This window comes from Triplophysa rosa, linkage group LG4 (genome assembly GCF_024868665.1).
Source record: "Triplophysa rosa linkage group LG4, Trosa_1v2, whole genome shotgun sequence".
NCBI classification, from domain to species: domain Eukaryota; kingdom Metazoa; phylum Chordata; class Actinopteri; order Cypriniformes; family Nemacheilidae; genus Triplophysa; species Triplophysa rosa.
The window spans coordinates 23,024,587-23,048,135 of NC_079893.1; the positions used below are offsets into that span (position 1 = coordinate 23,024,587).

The 23,549-nt window shown below is 37.3% G+C and overlaps 2 protein-coding genes across 2 annotated transcripts; both read left to right on the forward strand.

Moving 5' to 3' along the window:
• Window positions 1-1,005: 1,005 nt before the first annotated feature.
• faah2a (fatty acid amide hydrolase 2a) lies at window positions 1,006-8,890 on the forward strand. Its single transcript, XM_057332802.1, has 11 exons — window positions 1,006-1,258; window positions 2,403-2,485; window positions 2,561-2,697; window positions 2,816-3,025; window positions 3,442-3,561; window positions 3,923-4,058; window positions 4,302-4,419; window positions 4,490-4,609; window positions 4,761-4,872; window positions 7,241-7,429; window positions 7,921-8,890. Exons 1-10 carry the CDS (start codon window positions 1,070-1,072, stop codon window positions 7,318-7,320), a joined length of 1,305 nt encoding a protein of 434 aa, XP_057188785.1. The 5' UTR covers window positions 1,006-1,069; the 3' UTR covers window positions 7,321-7,429; window positions 7,921-8,890.
• Window positions 8,891-10,569: 1,679 nt separating this feature from the next.
• zgc:56493 (Thioredoxin-like) lies at window positions 10,570-23,135 on the forward strand. Its single transcript, XM_057332446.1, has 5 exons — window positions 10,570-10,735; window positions 18,867-18,971; window positions 19,131-19,196; window positions 22,587-22,652; window positions 22,801-23,135. The coding sequence occupies exons 1-5, from the start codon at window positions 10,712-10,714 to the stop codon at window positions 22,861-22,863; spliced, it is 324 nt and encodes a 107-aa protein (XP_057188429.1). The 5' UTR covers window positions 10,570-10,711; the 3' UTR covers window positions 22,864-23,135.
• The last annotated feature ends 414 nt before the right edge of the window (window positions 23,136-23,549 follow it).

The window sequence follows — 23,549 nt, forward strand, 5'->3', positions numbered from 1 at the left end:
AATAAGTAGATCGGGCGCAACACGTTGTTTACAACAGTCGTGGAAAACACAGCTGAATTCTGATTGAATGCTGCCCACTGCACATTCTAGCCAGGCTTTAGAAAACAACAATAAGCGCGTAAATGTGTGTAATAATGCGTGTGTAATAATAAACCCTATTTAGATATGTACCCTTTATCCTTATGCATAAATAAGCTCCCGTTACTCGGCCTCTCATTGGCCGTAGAAACGTCATGGGATCCAATGAACAGCCAGTGCGCTAGCAGTGTGCTTTACCGATGACATCATCGGTACGTTCATGTCACAATACAACACGCAAAAGATGATATGGTTTGATGATATCATCGTCTGGAGTCAATTGTGAATCAGCGAGCCTTTGATTTTATACATAAGCATTGCATGATATACGTTTAAACGTTGTTTGTGATGATAACAGTATGCAATTTTCAAAACCTTTTACAAAATCATTCATCGTTAGTCATCTTTGTATTAAACTGTTGGAACACTTGAAACCTGCCCTCATACACAATACCCTGAAATTATAACCTAATTTAACTTAATTATTTACTTAATTTGGTTTGATTGCTTATATTTTTATTTGCCCTAAAATGTCATAATGCCACATACTTTTGCAAAAAATGTTTTTTTAAATGGTTTTCTAGTCTAATGTTCTACAAAATAATATTAATTTACTATTTTTGTATTATTATAAGAAATAAACAATTATCCAGTCTGGCACAGACATTGTACTATCATGCCTTTACATTTAAAATTAAGAGAATATAATTGATTTAGCAAATTATGTATAATAATTAGGCTGACTTTGTTCATCCAGCAATGTGTCCAGACTCCAGCACAACAGTGATGTTTTTTCAGTTTGGTAATTTGAAGAAAAAGACATTGTCCTTAAAAATGTTTTATGATTCAATGAATAAACATGCATGTGACATTCAAATATCCATTCGGGGATTCCATTACACCTCTCTGCCTGCTGATGGCAGTGAAGAGCTGATTCCAGTTTCACTTTGAAAGCAACCTGCGTGCTGGTGTCATTTGCTGCTCACCGACGATGGCTTTGACCCGGTTCGAGCGGTTCTTAGGCCGCCTGCTTCGGGCTGTGGTGTGGATGCTGTTCGCCGTTTTTAAGCTATTTGCACCTCAGCAGGGGCATGGCGGAGTTTCCAGACTTCCTTCAATCACTAACCCACTTCTGCTGATCCCAGCGATGCAGCTTGCCCGAAAGATACGTCGGAAGGAAGTAAGATGTAAAATGTTTAAAACTATGTAACGTTAGACTAATCTGTGAAAATTAACAATTAAATCCGACTGACATTGTTGGTTAACGTTACACTTTGAAATTGATGTTAAGATCTCATTTCACACCCGGTGTGCGGAAGAGATACAGAAAGGTAAAATATAATGAATGCTGGGAGTTGTAGTTATTACGCAAAACACACACACACACACACACACACACATATATATATATAATTGTTTTCATTTTGCTCCACTGTAAAGTTAGTTAACATTACAGTTTGTCAATTTATATTTCAGCTCTCTTGGTTAATGTGTAATATGACTCTGTGAAACGTATTAAAATAAGCAGACTAGCTTGTCTCAGGCTAGATGAATTCCTGAGATTTAAAGCTTTTCAAAGGTCAGCCACTTTTGTTGGGGTTATTAAAGGAATAAATCGCGCAAAAATGATACTTTTCTCATTTATCTAATCTCATGAACCTCGTGAAGTGTAAAAGACACACTTACTAAAGTTAACCAAAGTTTTTATAGTTTTATTTGTAGTAAACCATAGTAACCACAAAATTACAGTAACACTTTACAATAACGTTATATTTGTTAACATAAGTAAATGCATTACCTAACATGAACAATGAGAAATATAGTTTTTCAGCATTGGAACAATGAGAAATATAGTTTTTCAGCATTGTTAATGTTAACATCCTTATTCATGTTAGATAATAATAATCATAATAATTATGTTTTTATTAATTACGAAAATTAAATATCAATTAATCTAGTATTCACGTGTTCTATTTGTAGATCATGTTTAGATTTCACATTCATATTTAGTGAATGTTCAATGAAATATAATGAAATATAGTGAAATATAGTTTTAAAATGCTTAGTTTAGTTTAGACCATAGAGAGCTGTATAATATTTACATATTAATTATTTTGTTTTATTCTGTTATCACTAGGTCAGCTAGACGACACATAACCTATTTTACACATTTATGTTGGCAGCTGCCATAAGCTTCTTATCTGCATTTTCCTGTTTGTCCTGCAGTTGTGTACCCATATGTTTATACTGTATGGTTTTGTGGACTGTAGTGACTTATAGGGCATTATGTAATACAGACTGTATTTGTTTTGCTTTGTCTCTAGGTAACAAGTGTTGAAGTGGTCCAGGCCTACATTGACCGCATTCAAGAAGTCAACCCACTTATCAATGCTATGGTTAAGGACAGGTGAGTGTGTGCAGAGGTCATTTCAACCTACATTTTGTTCTTTCTGTAAACACACTTCCCTTTCCTTTAATTCAGGTTTTCGGCAGCCGTTCAAGAAGCTGCACAGGTGGATAAACTTATAGAAGAGGAGACAGGAGGAGAGGATGTATTGGAGGACAGACTACCTCTGCTTGGAGTACCCATCACTGTTAAAGAGGCCTTTGCCCTGCAGGGTATCAGTAGCGAGATTATAGCGAGTTTGAAAGTCCAGTTGGTTATGCTTTAGTACACACTTGAGCTGTGAAATGATCTATGTTTGTAGGATGACACTTTGGGTTTTCTTCCTACCAGGTATGCCAAACTCGACAGGTTTGTTGACCAGAAAGGATATAGTTTCAGGGGTAGATGCCCCATCTGTTGCTCTGTTGAAGAGGGCGGGAGCAATTCCTCTGGGCGTGACCAACTGCAGTGAGCTCTGTATGTGGTTAGAGTCTCACAACCACCTCTATGGCATCACTAATAACCCCTACAACCTGGAAAGAATTGCTGGCGGCAGCTCAGGTCTTCTTTTACAGATACATACATTCTGATGCTTGTGATTCTAAGCTGTATACACTATATAACTGTATGTAAACAGAGAAAAAAAGAGACTTTTCACTTTTACTTTATTAATACACACTATTTATCAAAAGTTTAGAGCCACTTGATATATAATTTATTTAAATGGATAACTGAATAATAAAGAAAAGCAGCCAATGAGAGCCGAACGTAGATTTGGGTTAATGAGTAATTCTAAACTTTTGACTTCTAGAATAAATTTACCATATGTTGTGGTATGATTTACATAAAACTTTACATGCATGTTACACCTGTTAACTAAAATTCACATTTTGTTGGTTAACTTTTTACAAGATTTCATTTGGAAACTGTTTATTTTGAACAACTGGGAATTTACAAATGAATGCTTTCACCTGCAGGAGGTGAGGGCAGTATTTTAGGTGCTGGTGCCTCAGTTATTGGAATTGGCTCAGATATCGGGGGTAGTATCCGTATCCCCTGCTTTTTCAATGGCATCTTTGGACACAAGCCATCAGTAGGTAAGAAAATTGTGTGTGAATGTGGCGGTAGGTTGTATAATGATGTAAACTTGGGTCCATCAATCTAAGACCACCATGAAAAGAAAAAAGTAGATTTCGACTTTGGCCATGTTATGTTATTTGTATAGTAGATTGTATAGAAGATTGTGGAATATTAAAAACCTGTGGTGATGTTACTTGGATCAAATTGTAGCCTGCTGTAGCAGGGACATTGTAGCAGGGAAGTTGTCTTAAATTAGTGATTGAAGCTAGTAGTAGACTTCTGGACCCCACTGAACTTGACAGTATGTAGATAGTGTATTATTGTAGTACAACTGGCCATGAGGAACACGGACTACTATACTTTTCTTTGTACTTAAAGGTATTGTAAGCAATGATGGTCAGTATCCTCCAGCCTCTGGACTACAGATGGGATTTCTGACAACCGGACCTATGTGCCGCTACGCAGAAGATTTAATTCCCATGCTAAGCATCATGGGAGGACCCAATGCACAAAAGTAATATACTGCATTGTAAAGAGAGTAGCTAGATACATAAAATCATCCTACACCACTGCTCCAAACTGTAAAACTGACACACTTGTAATGCAACAGAAACACATACAGTATTGTTTCATTGTTTTTACTTCCAGAATATTTTGTAGGGTGGATATAAACATGTTTACATTTATCTAAACACGTTCAATAAAATTTACTGCATTACTGCTTTGTGACCCAGTTTTTCTCTTCCACTTTCTGTAGATTGTCGCTTTCTGCTGAAGTAGATTTAAAGAAGCTGAGATTCTTCTCTGTTCCCCACAATGGAGGTTCTCCTTTGGTCTCCCCAGTGGATGCTGAATTGCTTCAGGCACAGAAGACGGTATGTAGATAGGATTGCTTTAGTTTAATGGTTGTGATATTGGTCTCATAGTGAGATTTTGTTTTATTAGGTGGTTAAACGTTTAGAGGCAGACCTCGGTGTCAAAGTTCAAGAGCTGTTCATCCCTCAGCTCAAGTACTCATTTCAGATCTGGGGAACTATGATGTCCTCACCTGGCAAGGATGGAAAAGTGAGTGTTTTGCCTGCCAGTAACAAATACATTGGTCATATTGGTTTATTATCTAAATAAATAATATCCATATATAAATTGAGATTTGGCCTAGAAAAAGCATTGTACTAGTTGGTATCATGTTTTTTAATAATATTTTTTATGTTTTTAGCCTCCCACCACCTTTTCAGAGCTATTGAGTGAAGGTGGAAAGAAGGTGTGGCCAATCTGGGAGCTGTTCAAGTGGTGCTTGGGGTTTTCTTCTCATACCTTGGCAGCGATAGGTGTGTAAAGAGAATGTGTGTAGAGGACTATTCAAACTGACTTCATAAGTAAAGGGCTAAATGTATGTCTGCCGAACTGAGCTTTCACATCTAGGGCAAAACAGATGATTGTCATTGGCTATTTCACTCCTGTAAAATAGGTGGCGCTGATGTATAATGCGTTTGTATCTAGGAAAGATTTAAACAAGGATTATTGCTGATGTGATGAATATTATTAAATAAAACATTATGTTATGGTGTTCATGCAAATATGATACAGCAACCCCAAATAATGTGACAGTTCTTTTCAAGATAAGAATCAAGACAAAATACAAATAGTACAGAGGAGAATATAAGAATGGAATGGAAGAATGCTTGTAACCAAACAGTTCTTGAACACTATTGACTACCATAGAAGGAAAAATTACAATGGTAATCAAAAGTGCCCCAGAACTAGGGATCGGTATCGTTACGATTTTAACGGTATTACTACTCTTATTGATACTGTTTATCGGTCCGATACTTTTAGCAGTTTTCTTATCGGTGCTTATGGATATTTTTTTATAAAAAAATAAGACCAAAAATAAAGAATTTATGAATAGAATAACACTGCTTTATTTTCTGCAATGTAAAATAAATTGTATTCAGCAAGGACCAGCAGTATTAAAAGAAGTGGGCTGGTTCATCATAGCTGCCCAAAACAATTTTTAAAAATATTTAAATGTGTATTTTAATGGACAGATGTTAATGTTTGTCCTATGTATGTAAGTAAAGCGACGAATTATTAAGATCTCAATGTTATCAAATAGGCCTATTATTTGGGCTGATTTATTTATTATTATATAAACTAGTAGAAAATGTGTTGTCACATCATTTAATCCAATTGAAATTAGACACACACGAATAGGTACAGGTTGCGCGCATGTCTGATCTGTTTTGGAAGACGCGCGTATGGAGACTTGCAGTGCGGAGCCGTGACTCCAGGCGCGAGCATGACTCTGCTTGAGAGAGACAAGTCGTGCGTGTTTGTGATGTTAAAACAGCTCATCCGTTTAGTTTTGGGGACGCGAAACGGAGACGGACACGAATTTCAAAAGCACTCAAACACAGGCTGCGCGCGCTCGTGAAATTTAAACAGCTCATCTGTTTAGTTTGAGAGACGCCATGTTTGGGTAGACGCTCAGCAGTGAGTCTGCGCGTGCCGCGTGTTTCTCCAGTACCGAAAACAGAACCGATAAGGGCAGAGTTTATCGATGCTTCGGTCTTTCATAATTTAATACCGGGTTTCGGTACCCATCCCTACCCAGAACTGTTTGCTTTCCTACATTCTTCAAAATATCTTATTTGGTGTTGAACAGAATAAAGCAATTTTTTGTAGTCAATGGTGGCCAAGAACTGTTTGGTTACAAGCATTCATCCAAACATCTTTCCCTGTGTTCATCAGAACAAAGAGATTTATAGATTCTGAACAACTTGAGGGCGGATGTTGACAGAATGAAGACAGAATTTTTATTTTTGGGTGAACTGTTCCTTTAATGTGAAGGGACGGGTGCTGTGGCTTCACCTTACTTCAAATATAAATACCTTTGTGTAGCTTTGACAAATATTAATCAATTATTATTCAGCATTATCTTATTTTAAATTGATGATTTAAGCAGGATTAACACCAACCTTTTCTGATACAGAAAGTAGAGAATAATGGTTTAAGTAATGAATACTTAGGCTTTCTTCCTGCTTAGGTCAGTGTGACTGTGAAAAGGGACTTCTTATCATCATGTTCGAAAAACATCTTCTGTTAGCACACACTCTACCCTTGAGGAGTTTTGTATGTGTGATTGTATTGTTTCAGGAAAGTGAGAAAGAGTGGAAAATCACGAGATAGAGGTAACGTCATGTTTTAATTCGTATTATAGAACATGCCTGTCATCTTTGATAATCTATAGGACTATATGTCCTGTCTCATGACCCCAGAAGTGTTTGAGAGCTTTGTGTTCTTGTTTATCTATTGATAACCAATCATGTGAGCTTGATTTACCCAAGTAATGACGTATTAAGTTGACTCTGTTAGCTTAAATACTACTGCATTTTGGATGTAAGGCAGGTTGGCCTGTGGAACTCCTTGAGAGTGCTGAAGCTGACTTCTGCTGGCAAAACTACAAACTATTTTTCTTCAGTAAATTTTCTTCTATTAATTGCATTCCTGACTTGTCTTCATTCATCATAACTGGTCTACGGGTCTTTTACTGTAAATCCCTTACAAATGTTAGCCAGAATTATTGCTTTGTTTTCCTGCCAAAAAGGACTTACATTTAAAGGTGTCTAAAGATGCATTTATGTAGGCAGTTGCGTACAATAGTGTAATGTCATTCTCTTCTTTTGTGTTTCTCAGGTCTTGCTTCATTTGAGATGTTTCAGAGTTCCCATCCATCTCCATTCATTCTGCAGCAGAAGGAAAACCTGCAGCAGTAGCTGGAGAAGTTACTAGGCACAGACGGTGTGCTGCTATACCCTCCTCACCCACACATTGCCCCTACACACCACCACCCAATCTTCACACCCTTCAACTTCTCCTACACTGGTAAGTTAAGAAGTTCCTGGGTGCAAAATGTTAATTGGATATGTCCACCATTGTGATCACTGAGATTTGTGTTATACAGAACATTTTTTAGACTCGAAGACTTTTCTACAGACCTCGAGGGTTATTTTTTTAGTAGTGTGAGTTGGTGTGCAGATAAATTGCTTTACATGGCACAAAGCTGTTCAACAGAACACATGCCAACTCCATATTGTTCTTCAGACACATCATGTCACATACTGCATACAAAGATGAAAGGTTTGTTTCCAATATTTACATAGTATTTACTCATAGTCAGCTGGACTGGCCACTGGGCTTTCGGGGCCCTAGTCAATGGGTAAATGGGTTCCATCAGTTCTGAAACTAAGTGGATTCATATACCACTTATAATCCATAAGTGGATTCATATACACAGGTGTATCAGGCCCAATTGTGTTATAACATTGCTGTTTTGCGCAGCAAAGTATATTCTCTTCATTTTTTATCTTTTTCAGGTGTCTTTAATATTCTGGGTCTGCCAGTGACCCAGTGTCCATTAGGCCTTAGCTCAGAGGGTTTGCCATTGGGTGTACAAATTGTGGCTGGAAAATTACAGGACCGTCTCTGTTTGGCCACAGCCCTCTACCTGGAGAAAGCTTTTGGTGGCTGGAAGGACCCAGGCAAGACAACAGGCAAACCTTGATCCACATCATGCAATTCCATACAGTATGTCACAACAGGAATCCATTATTAACAACATCCATTATCAACAACACATACTGTACCACATTCAGCATGTGTAAACATCCAAAGTTTAGTTACAGTTGTTCTGCTTCATAAGTGAAAAATGCATTTTACATTAACCAACAAGTTTTAGAGGGCTGTATTTGTTTTATGTCATTTAAAACCTTAGTATTATTTGTCATTTGGGGAACAAGGGTTAGCTGAATGTGTAATAGATCCAGATTTTCTAAGATAATCACATTAGGGATTAATTATTGCTGATCGTTGTATATTTACATGAGAAAAGTCATTTCATAATATGTTAACAATTCATAATCTTGTTAACAATATATATATATATATATATTTGTTTACTTTCATGCACAAAAACAAAGACGTTTGATTCAAAATTTGAGCTGTGTGCTGCTTTCAGACGTTTTAAAAGCAGGCTGCTTTTAAAGAATTTAAGAATTATTTTCCATAGTTACGTTTCTGCTGTATGTTGTAATAGCAGGATAAAGTTTTGTACTGTATTATCTGAAAAGAAAAAAAGCTATTTTAATAACCTGGGGCATTGTAAATGTTGGATACTGACTTATTTTTTTCTTATAATTTGTAATTGCATTTATTGTGCTCGTGTTTTGTGATCGGTTAAAAGTTCCTCATTTACAAATCAGTGCGGAGAAGTGTGGTGATCTGACATTTTTAATTTGTGATGTGCTACTTTGTGTTATCGCATAAAATAATTTAATCAACAGTAAATACATTCATATTTTATTTTATTTTACGGGGGGGACTTGATCAGTTAAAGAGAGAACATGCTGTGTTACACACAATATATGATTCTACAAATTTTAGAAAAAAAATATTGTTCACATTAATATGAGAAAGCAAAAATTTAAACCCCCTTTGCAGTAGATTTTACGAGCAGTGTCATGTAAAATTACACCACAAGGTGACAGCATCTTCACATTGTTGCATCTCTGTGACAGATTTAAACATTTTGATCTAGGCAAGTAGGAAATATCAGCCAATTTAAGTGGATAGTTTACCCAAAAATATCAATTCTTTCATCATCAACTTTAAACCTGTATGTCTTTCGTCTGCAGAACACAAATACTATGGGGAATGTTGGTAACCAAACAACATTTTATTGTATGGACACAAAATCACTGATAATGATAATTCTTTGGTGTTCCACAGAAGAAAGAGTCAAATTAAAGTTTTGAATGACATGAGGGTAAATAAATGCTGGCAGAATTTTATTTTTAGGTGAACTGTCTGCTGGAGGCCATTTAACACCTTTTTGTTGAAAACGTTATAAAACAAAAAGGGTGCATTTAAAAAAAAATGGCGTGCTAGATTTTCTGCATACACATTTGTTCTTATCATCATTTAATGTTTATCTCAGATTTAATTATTTAAGTGTAACATAAATAAGTTGAACTTTTATGGCTATATATGACCCTTAAGCAGATGTAAACTGAAGGCTTCCTTTGCAAATGATACAGATGCAAACACCTGGAATCAATGAATAGCTACTGCCCTGAATGAAGGAGGCAATAGAAAAGAGAGGAAGAGTGGCAGTTTCGTATCTGTGGCAACACAAACACAGGGACTTCAAAGAGCAAGGCCTAATTATTGCGGATCCTATTACAACACACTCATTACCAATCTCATGCATTTTACATTAGTGTTCAAAGAAAAAGATTAACATATGATTTAATGAAATGGAATGAGACATCACAGAACAGGCTGAGAGAAATAGAAGGACAAAAAAATACATAATGCATTAGACATGAGAATTACCCAAACTGCAATTTGGGTGCATGGAATTACTTTGTCACGTAACAGTGTACTGAACAGTCTTGTGACTATGACAAATATAAAGAACCTATTTTGGTTGTATATTAATTTATCAAGATATTTAATTAATTTATTCTAACTTAAAAATTTCTAGTAGTAAGAACCATTTGTCCTGGTAGTGATTTATGTTAAATATATGTAAGATATTTGTTCAGGATGATAAGTTTGCCAGTTTATTGATTGTAACCTTAATATCCATTTGCTCTGACTTTAGAATAAGTAAATCACATGTTACCCTAATAATATAAAATGTATAATAATGAGCTACTTAGTAAACACCCATCCCCCCCCAACCCCACTGACACCAAGATGGCACTTATAAAACAGAAATCTGATAACAAGAATGCCTGCTAAAATATAGACTTACAAAATTCCACATCTCAAATGATGCAGTATGCCAGCGCCCTATAGACTCTGCTAATTTATTAGCAAATTAACAAGGAGGGAGTGTAACATTTATTTCTATATCACATGTTTCTAAACAAATGTGTTTTAAAAATATTTGACAATCAATTGCAGAAACATAATCCACAAACATCATAGTGCTTCCCTCTTTCAATCAGTATTGCCGTGCAGTGTGTTTAAGGGAAGGGCTTTGTATGAAGCGCTGCTTTCTTTCCACTATCCACTTGGTTCAGAGAAGAGGAGGTCCATTTCTGGGCGAGCGTGCAGAGGAAGGTTTCTTTTCTGAGCTCGAGGTAACAATAAAGCAAGAGGATGATCGTCGTCATTGAAGATCAGGTAAGAGTGTCGCGTTAACCCACCATTCTCCCATTTTAAACTTTATTTGGGCCAAATAAGCCAGATCGGTGCGCTATGATAACAGCGGACACGTTTTGCTGACTAACGTTAACTGTAGATTCCTAGCAAACCCGCTTCAACCAAGTTTGTTAAAATGTGTATGTAAGGATTAGCATAATATTATCAAGGCATGATTAATCCAACACGCACTGGTTCAGGTTGTGATCGCGCGATGTGTTAAAGTTTAATGTTGAAGTTACCTAGCCTAACCGCTAACCGGTTCTTTACATCAGTAACGTATGTTCATCGGCGATCAGATGGTACACAACATCTAATTATAAAGTAGCCCGCAAAGTTCGTTTATATTACGTTATTTGGCCACAAGCATTTTCACATCTATATGTAATATTGAGACGAAACGTTGGTAAAACTCATTCTGCTGCCGCTGGCGGTGTTAATGCCGCCTCGTGTTGCGTATTTATCTGCGGCCCATGAAAACACATGTGGTCTCAAGCTGATAGAAAAGGACGCTTTAAAGTTCTTCTCAGATGATATAAATACCGCGCTCATCTGTTGCTTTTTCAAGGCCTGACCTCTTGTTTACACCGTACGCATCTGCGGTACGTTACTGCTCCGGCGGTGCCAATGTACACCAGGGAGCGTCTCAAAAGCGCAGCGGCTGAATTCGCGAGACCACGCGATTTGCCTGTCCGACGTTGTTTTCTTCATTTTTAGTCATGTTTTTTGGGGTTATACCATAGGAAAGTTGGCTAAATGGTTATGTTTGTCTGGTATATTGTTGTGTTCATTGCTATGAGTCATGCTTTCTTCCCTTACGAAAATTTACCATGGTTTTACCACACTTAAAACAAACAAAAAACATGATTATTATAGTTAAGTGAAGCATGGTGGCCAGCTCAGTAGTGACTACGCCACCCCAAATAAATGGGGAAAACTATTTAAATAAAGACACACAAGTTCTATCCACTTAAAACAACAATGCAAGAGGCATGAGTTCCCATACAAAAAAACTTTTTTGGTTTTAACGTTGAGCTTAAAATCACTTAAAATTAAACTGACAATAGTCTCAAAACAAATTCAATAAAACAAACAAACATGAGACTGAGGCTTCCTCCATAGGCAAACTGGTATATCACTTTTATAGCGGAACCAATCATATAAAATAAACCACACCAAATCACAATCACACCAAATACACCACAAGCAATGGCACTGCAATAATAAACACTTGGTGAGATAACACCACATGGTGCAATAAAACCAGTCCGCTCCCGGAAGCACTCGGCTCCTACAAACCCCCCCACAACATAACACATTAGAGAGAGAAAAACAATCGCATAACAAACACTGAATTAACAAAAAGAAACAAAATTGAATACACTAAACAAGAAATTACAGTCAAAGTATCATCGAAGATCATGAGATTGCAGAATGACACATCCCATTAATAGAATCAAGCAATATACACAAATGGAATCACAAAAGAATAGAAATCACATCGACTCGAGACTAAATAAGGGTCAGAAGATTGCAAAATAACCAACATCCCTGTTACCGCATAGCGGTCTCTGATACAATAAATTGACGCTGCAACAACAAAAATAAAACTTCTGACTCGAGCAAACTAGGATGCAACTATTTGGGAATGATGTAACTGGACCCCTCTCAAAGCAGCAGCGTGGCTCCAAGAACGAGCAAGGTTGCCACCATGTTACATTGACTACTGCTCTTTCTGCATCCAAATTCTGGTGCACACATACACATATACACACACACACAAATATTAAAATGTGAAAATCTCATTTAACGGACATTCTAGGTTATCTAGTTGTAAATTAACTTGCCTACCCGTTTATCATACAACACAGCACTCACAGCAATGCCCACAACGCTCATTCTTCTTTAGCCTCTACCACAGCCACCGCTGTGACTTAATTAAACTGTAATGCCGACTGGGTGGAAGCCTTGACGGCACGACGCACTGAAACGAGTCTTTAAATAACACCCAACTTCATTCAACGTCATAAAACACAAAGCGTTAAACTTACCTGAGTAGGGATGGGCGATATTATATCGTTTGCGATATACCGGTAGAAATTCCCCACACGATAGGAATTAGTCTTCCCGCGATATAAACGATAAATTCTAGTTGATGACGTATTTCTTTGTGAGACCCATTCACAGCCCATATGTGACCCTGGATCACAAAACCAGTCTTAAGTAGAACGGGAACATTTTTAGTAAAAGACAAAAATACTTTGTATGGGTCAAAATGATCGATTTTTCTTTTAGGCCAAAAATCATTAGGATATTAAATAAAGATCATGTTCCATGAAGATATTTTGTAAATTTACTACCTTAAATATATAAAAACTTTATTTTTGTGAGTGGATGGCCTACCACAGTGCCCCTGATTAACAACTTCAAAGGCAATTTTCTCAATATTTTGATGTTTTTGCACTCTCAGATTCCAGAGTTTTAAACGGTTGTATCTCAGCCAGATATTGTCCTATTCTAACAACTCATACATCGGATAGAAAGCCTAATTATTCAGCTTTCAGGTTATGTAAAAATCTCAATTTCGAAAAATTTACCCATGATGTTGTCCAGGGTCTTGTCCAGTTTTACTTTTTGATCATATTTGTTTTTCTGAGGGTCTAGACTACATGCAGCTACTATCACTTGACGCAAAAAACAGCGGTGGATGGCGTTATGGATATATCGTCATTTTTATCGTTATCGCAACAAATACCAGGAATTATCGTGATAGAGTTTTAGGGCCATATCGCCCATCCCTAGTAAACGGCACATTATGCACACTACGTCTCAACCCCCCGTCACTCATTAAACCGCAACCAGCATACTAAAGCGAATGCCTTGATGGCACATTGTTGCAAGAGCCATCGGCACCTGGTGCGCGACATGCATTCAGACAACACAGCGTTACACTGTAGAGTAGTGATGCGCGGGTCGTCTCATCGGGTTGGGGCGGGTAAAGAAATTGTTACTTTATTTGCAGGGCGGGTCATTAAAAACAAAATTAAAAAGACTTGTATGTTGCGTGCATTTCCTTATAGCCTATATTAAATATTTGGGAAAATATATTTTCATATTTTATTAGGTTCTTTGATAAGGTTACAATACGTAGGCCTACGTAGCAACGTAACTTGCGTGATGTCCCCAAACCAAACACGTCACGAAAGCGCCAAGCAGCTCCCGCCGCCGGCCACAACAACAAAACAAACAGAGAAATAAAAGTGAACATGGAAGACGAGGTGTGGGAGAAATTAAGGTTGGGAATTTACATCATTAAAAGAAAAGAAGGTCAAGCTGCTAAATCTAATGTTTGGGGCCGGTTCTCAGAAATAGTTGCTATGGTTCATAAGCGTATGTTGTTGCAAGTTTACAGGGCGATGTAATCTAATGGCTGTTTCAAAGCACTTTTAATGCCTAGTCAGTGGCGGTTCTAGACTACTGTAACTGGGGGAGCCAGGCAGGGGCCACTTATGCTTTTAGGGGCACACTAACATGTGTCGTGATTCATTTTCAGTCATTTTTCACTGTCATGTATTACCGTTTTCTCTAGAAGTAAACTAATAAGCTAATAAAACAAGTTCAGCTCAAATTAATGTTCCATGGTCATTTATTTCCCAACACATTGTATATAGTCAAAATAACAATGACAACAATAATAACATTTAGGCACTTTTCTGCATATTAAATGTACATACATAAATGAAAAACTACCACAAACAAGATATCCAAAAATCAACTTAAGCAGTCATCTAAACATGAGTCACATTATCAGGTATTTCCTTTACACAAAGAAAAAAAACATGAATTTCAAAATTTTCACATGTGATATCTGTGGTTTTGGCACACTTTCATGTGAATGCCATGTTAACTAAGTACTCATGTAAAAACTCCATGTGTTCCATGTGTTTTTTACATGGAATTTCAGGGTTACAAAAGTTGTCTCTCTGCACAACTAAATCACCTTGCTGATGGGTCCTCTGTTCTATTGGACTTTCTTCGTTCTCTAAGCTTTTGTGCATTTCTGAAACTTTTTCAGAAGTATCTTCTTTCTCCAGCCTTGACTGACTATTATCTTTAGTTTTCTTATTAAATCATTTTAACTGCAAATGGAAAATTATGAAAATGTGTAAATGAAACCTAAAGCTCGACTCTCAAATACACCACAAGTAATATACAGGACAGTATAGAATAAGCTGTATTGATTACTTGAACTCTAATTCCTTGGGAATGACAGACCATTTATTTTAATTATAAGGCAAAAGTGCATTTTATCAAACATTCACCCCAATAAATGTAAGTAGCATTTGATCTCATTCCATTAACAAATAAAATTTCTTTAGTGCCTTACACGTTCTCTGGCAGCAGCTGATTCTTTGTATAGGCACGAGTCACGACTGCTTTATATGTAGATTTAACATGCGCAACACCGGAAAATATAGGTCAGTATTTTAATGATGTGCAATGATATGCATTTTCGTTATATTTTCGTCTTGCTTGCGTAATCTTCCTTTTGGCACACAAGCATCATTACTGCCACTCGCAGGACAAACTGCGCATTGCACCCGAAATTGCTCGGTTGTGGTAAAAAATTCCAGAAACGATTTCAGATTTAGGGGGGCCAGTGGGGTGCCAAGTGTGCTGACACAGGGGCACTGGCCCCCTCTGGCCTAGTATGTCTATTTAATGGTCGCAGGTGCGGGGCGGGTTGTAAAAATAGATACAGTGGTGCGGGGCGGGCCAAATAATTTCATAACAGCAGGACCCGCGGGTTGGAAAAAACCCTGGCCTGTGCATCACTACTGTATAGGCCATAGCGACGACAGGAAGGGGCAGGTTTTCGACCATGACGCACACTCCAGAGACCCTAACCACACGTTTATACACATTAGCTGTGTCCCAATTCAGGGGCTGCAACCTTTAAAGTCGCGGACTTAAAAACGAGGACTTGGTTTTCTATGGGATTCCTTTTGTGCCAATAAGAATGAACGCAAACTTTTAAAAAACGAACAAAAATATACAATGAGAAAGAAAAAAAACACTTTGATAATGAAAACAATAAACTCAGTTGCAAGAATGTGACATGATTTCTTAACAATTTTCTAAGTTTCGTTTTTGCAAATAATAGTTTTGAATTCACTGCTAGATTTTTCATTTGCGCTTTCCGAGTTTTCGTTTATGCTTCTCAATTTTTCGTTCGCCTTTCTGGCACAAATCTCACGCGTAGGCAGGACTTATGGCCGCTTTACGCTGATTGGCTAGTGAGTTTTTGATTGACAGCTCCCTGACAAGGAAGTCGATACTGAAGACAGTACAGTGCAACGAATCTTAGAGAACGATCTGCATGCTGTTATCTTTATTGTTTGTACTTAAAACTACTTTCTTATTTAGTTAGTATATTAGTAATTGGTATTTGAAGTTAGTAAATCATGCGCGGTGTGGATCCAAGCGTTCTCCTCACCCTCAGGTAAATGAATGTAATTCAGATAATAAAGAAAATCGCTAAAAGTTGTATTCCTGTACAGTAGCAATTCTGTCTTTACTTAGCTCGTTCATTGTGTGCTTTATACTTTCTGTCAGGTATTATTTTATGGACTGTAAGATTATTTTCTTAAAAAGGAACGAACAACTTGCATCATAACATCCAATAAAGACATGTTACAGATTATTGGGTTGTGAGAAAAACGTGCTAAATGAAAACATTGCTGCATAGTTACTGTACAGAGATTAAAACTTTTAGCGATTTTATTATCTCGGCTACATAAATGTACCTGAGGGTGACTTGTGTCCAGCTGAGGAGGAGGATGACGATGTCGCTCTTGCATACAGTCTCCTTTTAAAGAATTAAGTCCACTTATAAGTCAAGTACTGTATCTTCTTTTTAAACTCATGGTGAATGTACAGTATTATACCCCTTTCATTACATTCACAGAAAGTACACCTCATAAAACACTACCAATACATTCAAATGACATTTATGTTTTTTAAACGCTACAACAAAACAAATTCATAAGGTGACATAATTAGAGGCCTTTAGAATGTTTTATTCATTTAGTCTGCCTCTTGCAAACATCAATTTCATTATGTATTTACACACCTACATAAAACAGGTTAAAGAAAAGCAGAAGAGAGACTTCTTAAACTATAAACAAACATTTAAAGATAGAAACAATACATAAAATGCCACCACAATTATAATGTATAAATTAGAAATATGAACTGGAAGCATAACACTTTATTGTATATCTCCTCAAAACTCACTAGGCATCTCGTTTACCTGTTATCATTGTAATTATAAATTATAGACTGCTGTCTTGACGGCCTCTAAACCCACGTAAAGTTGCATGTGAATATGGCTAGCTATCCTGTCTTTACTCGACGTTGGCTTGTTGTTACGGCGTCATAGAGCCTGGAAGCGTGTCCTACTTTTAAGTGCGTGAAAGTTGGCAACCCTGCTAATATACTAACAAAATAAGAAAGTAATTTAAGTACAAACACTAAAAAAATACTATACAGAAAACCGCAAGCAGATTGCTCTCTAATCCGCTGCACTGTCTTCAGTATCGACTTCCTTGTCGATATTGTTCGTTTTTTTAAAGTTTGCGTTCATTCTTATTGGCACAAAAGGAATCCCATAGTTTTCAAAGCACGCAGCCTCAAAAGTCCAAGATGCGAACTGAAATGAGACGGTCTAGCCTCCTGGAGGATTTCCTAATTGTGTGATGTGCGTCACCTGCTGCTCCTGTTGAGTGGTGCCAGCAGGACACAGCAGAGACGTTTCTGACTTTTTTAAACAAATACGGAGCCAGAAAAATTATATTTTATTTTCGAGAATATGACACGTTTATGTAGATTAAAACAGCCCAACAGTATATTAAATTAACCTTACAAATTCAAAAAACACAATAATGCACCAATAATGTTAATTAACAACATCATATATAATATTAAAACACTGAAATGGACCGTTTTTGTGAATTACATACTTCTATTTAACTAAAGTTTGAATGATTATTTAAAATTTTCAAGCCGTTACAGGCGCGCAATGAATCTCAGGATACCCAAGGCTGTGAAGGATACAGTCGTTCTTTCCTTAAAAACCCACGAAAATAAGGTCGCATTTTGGGGCTGGGTAAATTAATTTATTATAGTGACCATTCACATACACGTTGTACTCTAAGCTTTATTTGCACACATAACATTAAAATTAATCTGAATTCCATCTGCTGGTTGCTTCGTTTGACGGAGCTTCTTCCAGAAGCGACTGCTATGTGTTTTATTAACTTAACAGGGTAATTAATTTTTATTAATAGATGGTGCTGTTTTCAACACTCTCGAAGCTTTGAATCTTATCTTGAAACAGTCAGGGGAAGGTCTCTGTGCTTCATTTGAGGCTTCACAAAAGGGAGTGAATGTGTGTTTTTTCCCTATTTTCTATTTAATAGGTGTGCCATGAGATAACCTACCTTTGATTATACCTGTGTTTGGGAACCCCTAATTTATATTATCATAATATATGTTGCTATGGTGTCTTTATTTACGCAATAAAAGCGCAGAACGCGGAACATACTATATAATCCACAGCTATAGCAGGAAAAACACCTAGAGCTGAATTTAGGGGCCCACCTTCTGAAAAGAAAGTAGGCCGATGTGGTAGCGCATGGTTACTACAAAAACCATACTACTTGTACTTGTAGTAAACCATAGTTCCCGCAAATGTACAATTGACTCACCATAGTACCACAGTTAAATAAACCAAAAACTAGTGCCCCAGTTATTTTAGTTGTTCTATTTGTAAAACTAGTAATACCAATGATAAACAATCCACCAAACACATGTTTGCTAAACTTTAAAGAAACCGTGGTAAAGTTTACTAAAGAAATGTATGGTTGACTGCTAGAATCAGTGCAAAATGTAACAAAAGGAAAATGTAAAACATAATATAAATGTTGTCAAGGGATTTTAGGTTTAATCCAACTGTCCTGTTATTTGTATTTCAGTTTTGTAAAGAATTTTACAAATATGACTTATAAAGTGTTTAGCAAAAGAAAAATCCAGTTTTTGCATGTATTTACAGGAAGCCTTTGACAAAGCTCTGGTAGAGGCAGGTGATAAGCTTGTTGTGGTTGACTTTACAGCCACATGGTGTGGGCCTTGTCAGAGCATTGCTCCTTTCTACAAAGTAAGTAATCATTGGCAATGAAATTACTGCTTGTTTATGTTTTTTTTTGTGTTAAAGATTAAATTAAGAGCATTGTTGCCTTATTATCATTGCAATATCTGAATCGCTGTTCATTGAGATCAGATGCTTAACTTTCTCATTGTATTTCTTTTCTACAAGGGTCTGTCTGAAAATCCAGCCAATTCTAATGTGGTCTTCCTTAAAGTAGATGTGGATGATGCACAGGTGAGTTTACTGTCGTCCGTGGTTCGTACTGTGCCATATTGCATATTCAAAGTTCCTGTAGCTCACTTGGTAGAGTGAGACTCAACAGCAAGACAATCAGTTAAATTTCCAGAGAACAGACAAAAAAACGAAATGTATATCTTTAAATGCACTGGGTAAAAGCATTTACCAAATTTATAAAGACACCCAACTCAGTTCATTTGCTTAGTCAAATTAGTTGTAAAATTCTGTACCTTTAGAACATATGGCTAGATCTAAAAATGCTTTATTTTGTTAACAATTTAACCTGCTTGTAGCGAAGGGCTACGGTGAGATGTAAGGGGATAGTTTTTAGGTACGTATAGCAGTGAACCAGGGTGTCGGTCAGAACACAACAGAGAGCATTGAACCAACTTGAGCCATTTATTGGGCACACACAAGAGAACAATTATCAGAGGTGAGAGCCAGCATGCACTATTTCTGAGGTAGCATCTACATAGAACAGTGCTCTCGATGAGAGGGATAACTTGGTGGAGGGCAGAGCCAGCGGTGATAAGGTTAACTGTGAATACGATTAATGTCCCTTTAACCTCCTAAGACCCGAGCTTTGGTTTGGCTTGCATTTTAGATTTCTTCTAGCTATTTGGGGTTAGGAGGAACCAATAAATATAATAACCAAATATTATATTTGAACATGAAGCACTTTTTGAAAAAAACGATGTCCACACATGTGGACAATCGGTCTGTATCCACAGAAAACAGTCAAGACACCATTGTGTAATAAAGTACAAATCTATTTTATTAACAGCCTGAGTACACTGGGGGAAGTGTGGGAATGCTGTGGGTACACTGGGGGAAGTGTGGGCTGTGTGTGGGCATGCTGTGGGTACAATGGGGGAAGTGTGGGAATGCTGTGGTTACACTGTGGGAATGCTGAGGGTACACTGGGGGAAGTGTGGGAATGCTGTGGGTACACTGGGGGAAGTGTGGGAATGCTATGGGTACACTAGGGGAAATGTGGGCATACTGTAGGTACACTGAGGGAAGTGTGGGCTAGGTGTGGGTACACTGGGGGAAGTGTAGGCTGTGTGTGGGCATGCTGTGGGTACACCAGGGTAAGTGTGGGTACACTGGGGGAAGTGCGTGTACACTGGGGGAAGTGCGTGTACACTGAGGGAAGTGTGGGCATGCTGTGGGTACACTGGGGGAAGTGTGGGCATGATGTGGGTACACTGGGGGAAGTTTGGGCTGGGTGTGGGTACACTGGGGGCAGTGTGTGCGCATGCTGTGGGTACACTGGGGGAAGTGTGGGCTGTGTGTGCGCATGCTGTGGGTACACTTGGGTAAGTGTGGGAATGCTGTAGGTACACTGGGGGAAGTGTGGGAATGCTGTGGGTACACCGGGGGAAATATGGGCACCCCAGGGGAAGTGTGGGCTGGGTGTGGGTACACTTGGTAAAGTGTGGGCTTGGCCCCATGGTACTGCTTGCAGTCGTTGTGTAAATTGATGTTTTCAAACAAATTCTTCACAAACTACGTTTTCACAGTTATTTCAAAATAATTATTTTTTAATACATTTTTACATTTTCAACTAAGCAAAGTCCCATTGTCCACATTGTCCACAAAACAAAAACACCCACAATGGGGAAAACGAAACTGAGATAAAAAACTGAAACAAAACACTTCCCACGGGGGGGCAAAAACAAACTAACAAAACAAGGCACAACACAACGTCTTACAAAAAAACAACACGGCAGGGTGACAAAGACTAAAAACACAACTCACGGATAACAAGTGAATATGATATATCACCCCGTCCCGGGGTCGCAATCACGTTTCTCTTTTCCCCGGTGTATTATACTTTCTGCTGATACTAACCCCCACTTTTAAAACCACTGCATATTCTTTAGTAAAATGAGCATATCTGTTATCATTAACTTTAAGGGGATTGTTGGTATTAAATTGTATCTAACTACTAGCCAACTTCACAAACGTTAGTTTGTATTGTGAATCAATAAAAAAGGGAGAGAAAACATACTACAATGTTCATAATTGTTTAGATAATAAGAGATCCTAAGAACTCCTGGCCAGCCTTGTGAAAGTCAGGCTAGAGACACTGCCAGCAATCTATAAGTGCAACGGGTGCTTGATAAAACTGCACAAATGTTCTTTGTTTATTATTATAGTTAACTATCAATGTCAATAATAGGCACAACTTGCACTCATAAGTGTGACCCAGTGTGTGAAAACTAGGCTAAAAATCTAGTTATTAGTGACGAGCATCAGAGTTTGATTTTATCCATTTATTTCAATATGGTTTACTGTAAGTCTTCGACATGGCCTTAGTCAGTCAAAATCCTTACTTTCACAGGAAAGTCCTTACAAGTTTCACTTTTTGAGTGGAATTAGTGAAATAAATCAACTTTTTGATGATATTCTAATTATATGACCAGCACCTGTATAAGCTGTTATATATTATGGTTGTTATGTTTGGTGTTGGCGGATGGATTAGAATATCTTTGACTGAATTGTTGTTCCAGAACCAACAAAAGATATTAATGTTGACCCCCAGCGGTCTTACAGAGTATAGCATGGTTTATCTTTTGGCACAGTTAAACCAGTATGTTAGGTCACATTTTATAACATACTGAGCAGATAATAACTACTGTAAATAGTCATACCAGTGTTTTGTTATTTGCAGTATAATGGTGGATGTATGGGAAACTAAATGAGGTAGAAATAATGATGCTAGTTTATTGGATGCTTTCAGAAACTGGTGGAGGATGACAAAATTCTTTCTTGGACTGGTCAAGAATCTCACACAATTCTGCCTACTTGCTCACAACCTTTCCATGAAATTAGTGTAAATTACACAGGAAAGCATTATTTAAATATTGTGAATTTTAATTAGCTCATTTTGCCATTTTGGTTGTGTCTGTTTTAATGTGTTGTGGGCTTGTATGTTTAATTTGTCAGATCGTGCTGAGTTTAGTTAAGCATTTAGTCTGGAACTAGCCTTAAGCCTTGTCTGGGACTGTATGTTTCAATCACAGACCTATCCATCACTGGGGAATGGTTGTTTTGTGTATGATGAACTCATTTTTAATATTGTTAAGAGGTAAATCAGGTATCTCCTCTATGTGGGTAGACTTTAATTCTTTAAGTCCACCAATAGAGGGCAGTAAAGTGCAGTGTACATGTTGTTCTAATCCATTGTACTTTTGCTTAGCAAATCCTTTCCCCATAAGAGTCATATATTCTTGTCATTGGCTAACATAAGTACTAAACTGTTTGACCTATAGCTTGTTTACACGAACAAGTGAAAGCTGATAATGCATATCAGTGGGGTAATGAGCAATAAGAAGTCCTGAACAATGTTATATTGAAATGTTCTGTGTTTCATCTCTGCAGGATGTGGCCCAATCTTGTGAGGTCAAATGTATGCCGACATTCCACTTCTACAAGAGCGGGAAAAAGGTTTGTCCCGTTTTGTTTCCTTACAATTGCATAACACCTCTAGTAATTATCGTTTGTGTTTTGAATATCTCGAGGCATTTCTGTCAAAACACAAAGTTTTATTTCTTTCCAGTCATCGTTGTTTTTTATTGCTTGTTTTTTGTGAAAGGTGGATGAGTTCTCTGGGTCCAACCAGGCTAAACTGGAAGAGATGGTGAATAACCACAAATGAAGTAGACCTGACAAAACAACGCCCACATTATTGTTTCCCTTGCAGCCCAAGTTTACTAACAATAACTTCCTCTTATATTATTTTTCACAAATTGGCTTTTGTTTACGTATCGTTTTACTACAATTTTAGCTGGTAAAAGCTGCCTTATCCAATCATCGGAAATACCACATTTACTGAATACCTCTGTATGTTACCTGTATGTACCTGCGTGTTAACTTGTGTTTTGGTGGAGACTCAAGGTTAATAAAAGAATACAATTCCAGAAATCCTAATGCAGTTGTATTTGTGTCATGGCTCTTCTAAAATGTACTGCTTATAGAGAGTATGTTGTTATTGTGGGTAACTTTACCATAAAGATGTGAATGCAATATGTCTCTGACTTTTACAAAATTTATCTTGATGTTATTTTTTATACTAATACATTTTAACAATAAAGTTGTATATGTTGTTATGACGTATTATGAACTAACATTAACAATGTCTATAAATTAAACAGTTAACCCCCAAATTTTGTCATTATTTACTCATCATCATCTTAAAACAGAATTAAAGTCTTTGCTGGACTTTTCACTTGAGACAACTGTAATTTCCAAGAACGCCCATGTTATGTCTCTGAAACTGCGTTTAATTGCGTGACACTATCAGGTTGAATAAGCTGTAAGTTTCAAATAATTGACACTCAGACA

Excerpts from the sequence above, each read along its gene's own strand:
- faah2a (XM_057332802.1), top strand. The coding sequence starts at position 1,070 with ATGGCTTTGACCCGGTTCGAGCGGTTCTTAGGCCGCCTGCTTCGGGCT. Across the intron at positions 3,026-3,441 it reads AATTGCTGGCGGCAGCTCAG|GAGGTGAGGGCAGTATTTTA; the intron begins GTCTTCTTTTAC and ends TTTCACCTGCAG. Across the intron at positions 4,610-4,760 it reads CACCTGGCAAGGATGGAAAA|CCTCCCACCACCTTTTCAGA; the intron begins GTGAGTGTTTTG and ends TTATGTTTTTAG.
- zgc:56493 (XM_057332446.1), top strand. The coding sequence starts at position 10,712 with ATGATCGTCGTCATTGAAGATCAG. Across the intron at positions 10,736-18,866 it reads TCGTCGTCATTGAAGATCAG|GAAGCCTTTGACAAAGCTCT; the intron begins GTAAGAGTGTCG and ends ATGTATTTACAG. Across the intron at positions 18,972-19,130 it reads GCATTGCTCCTTTCTACAAA|GGTCTGTCTGAAAATCCAGC; the intron begins GTAAGTAATCAT and ends CTTTTCTACAAG.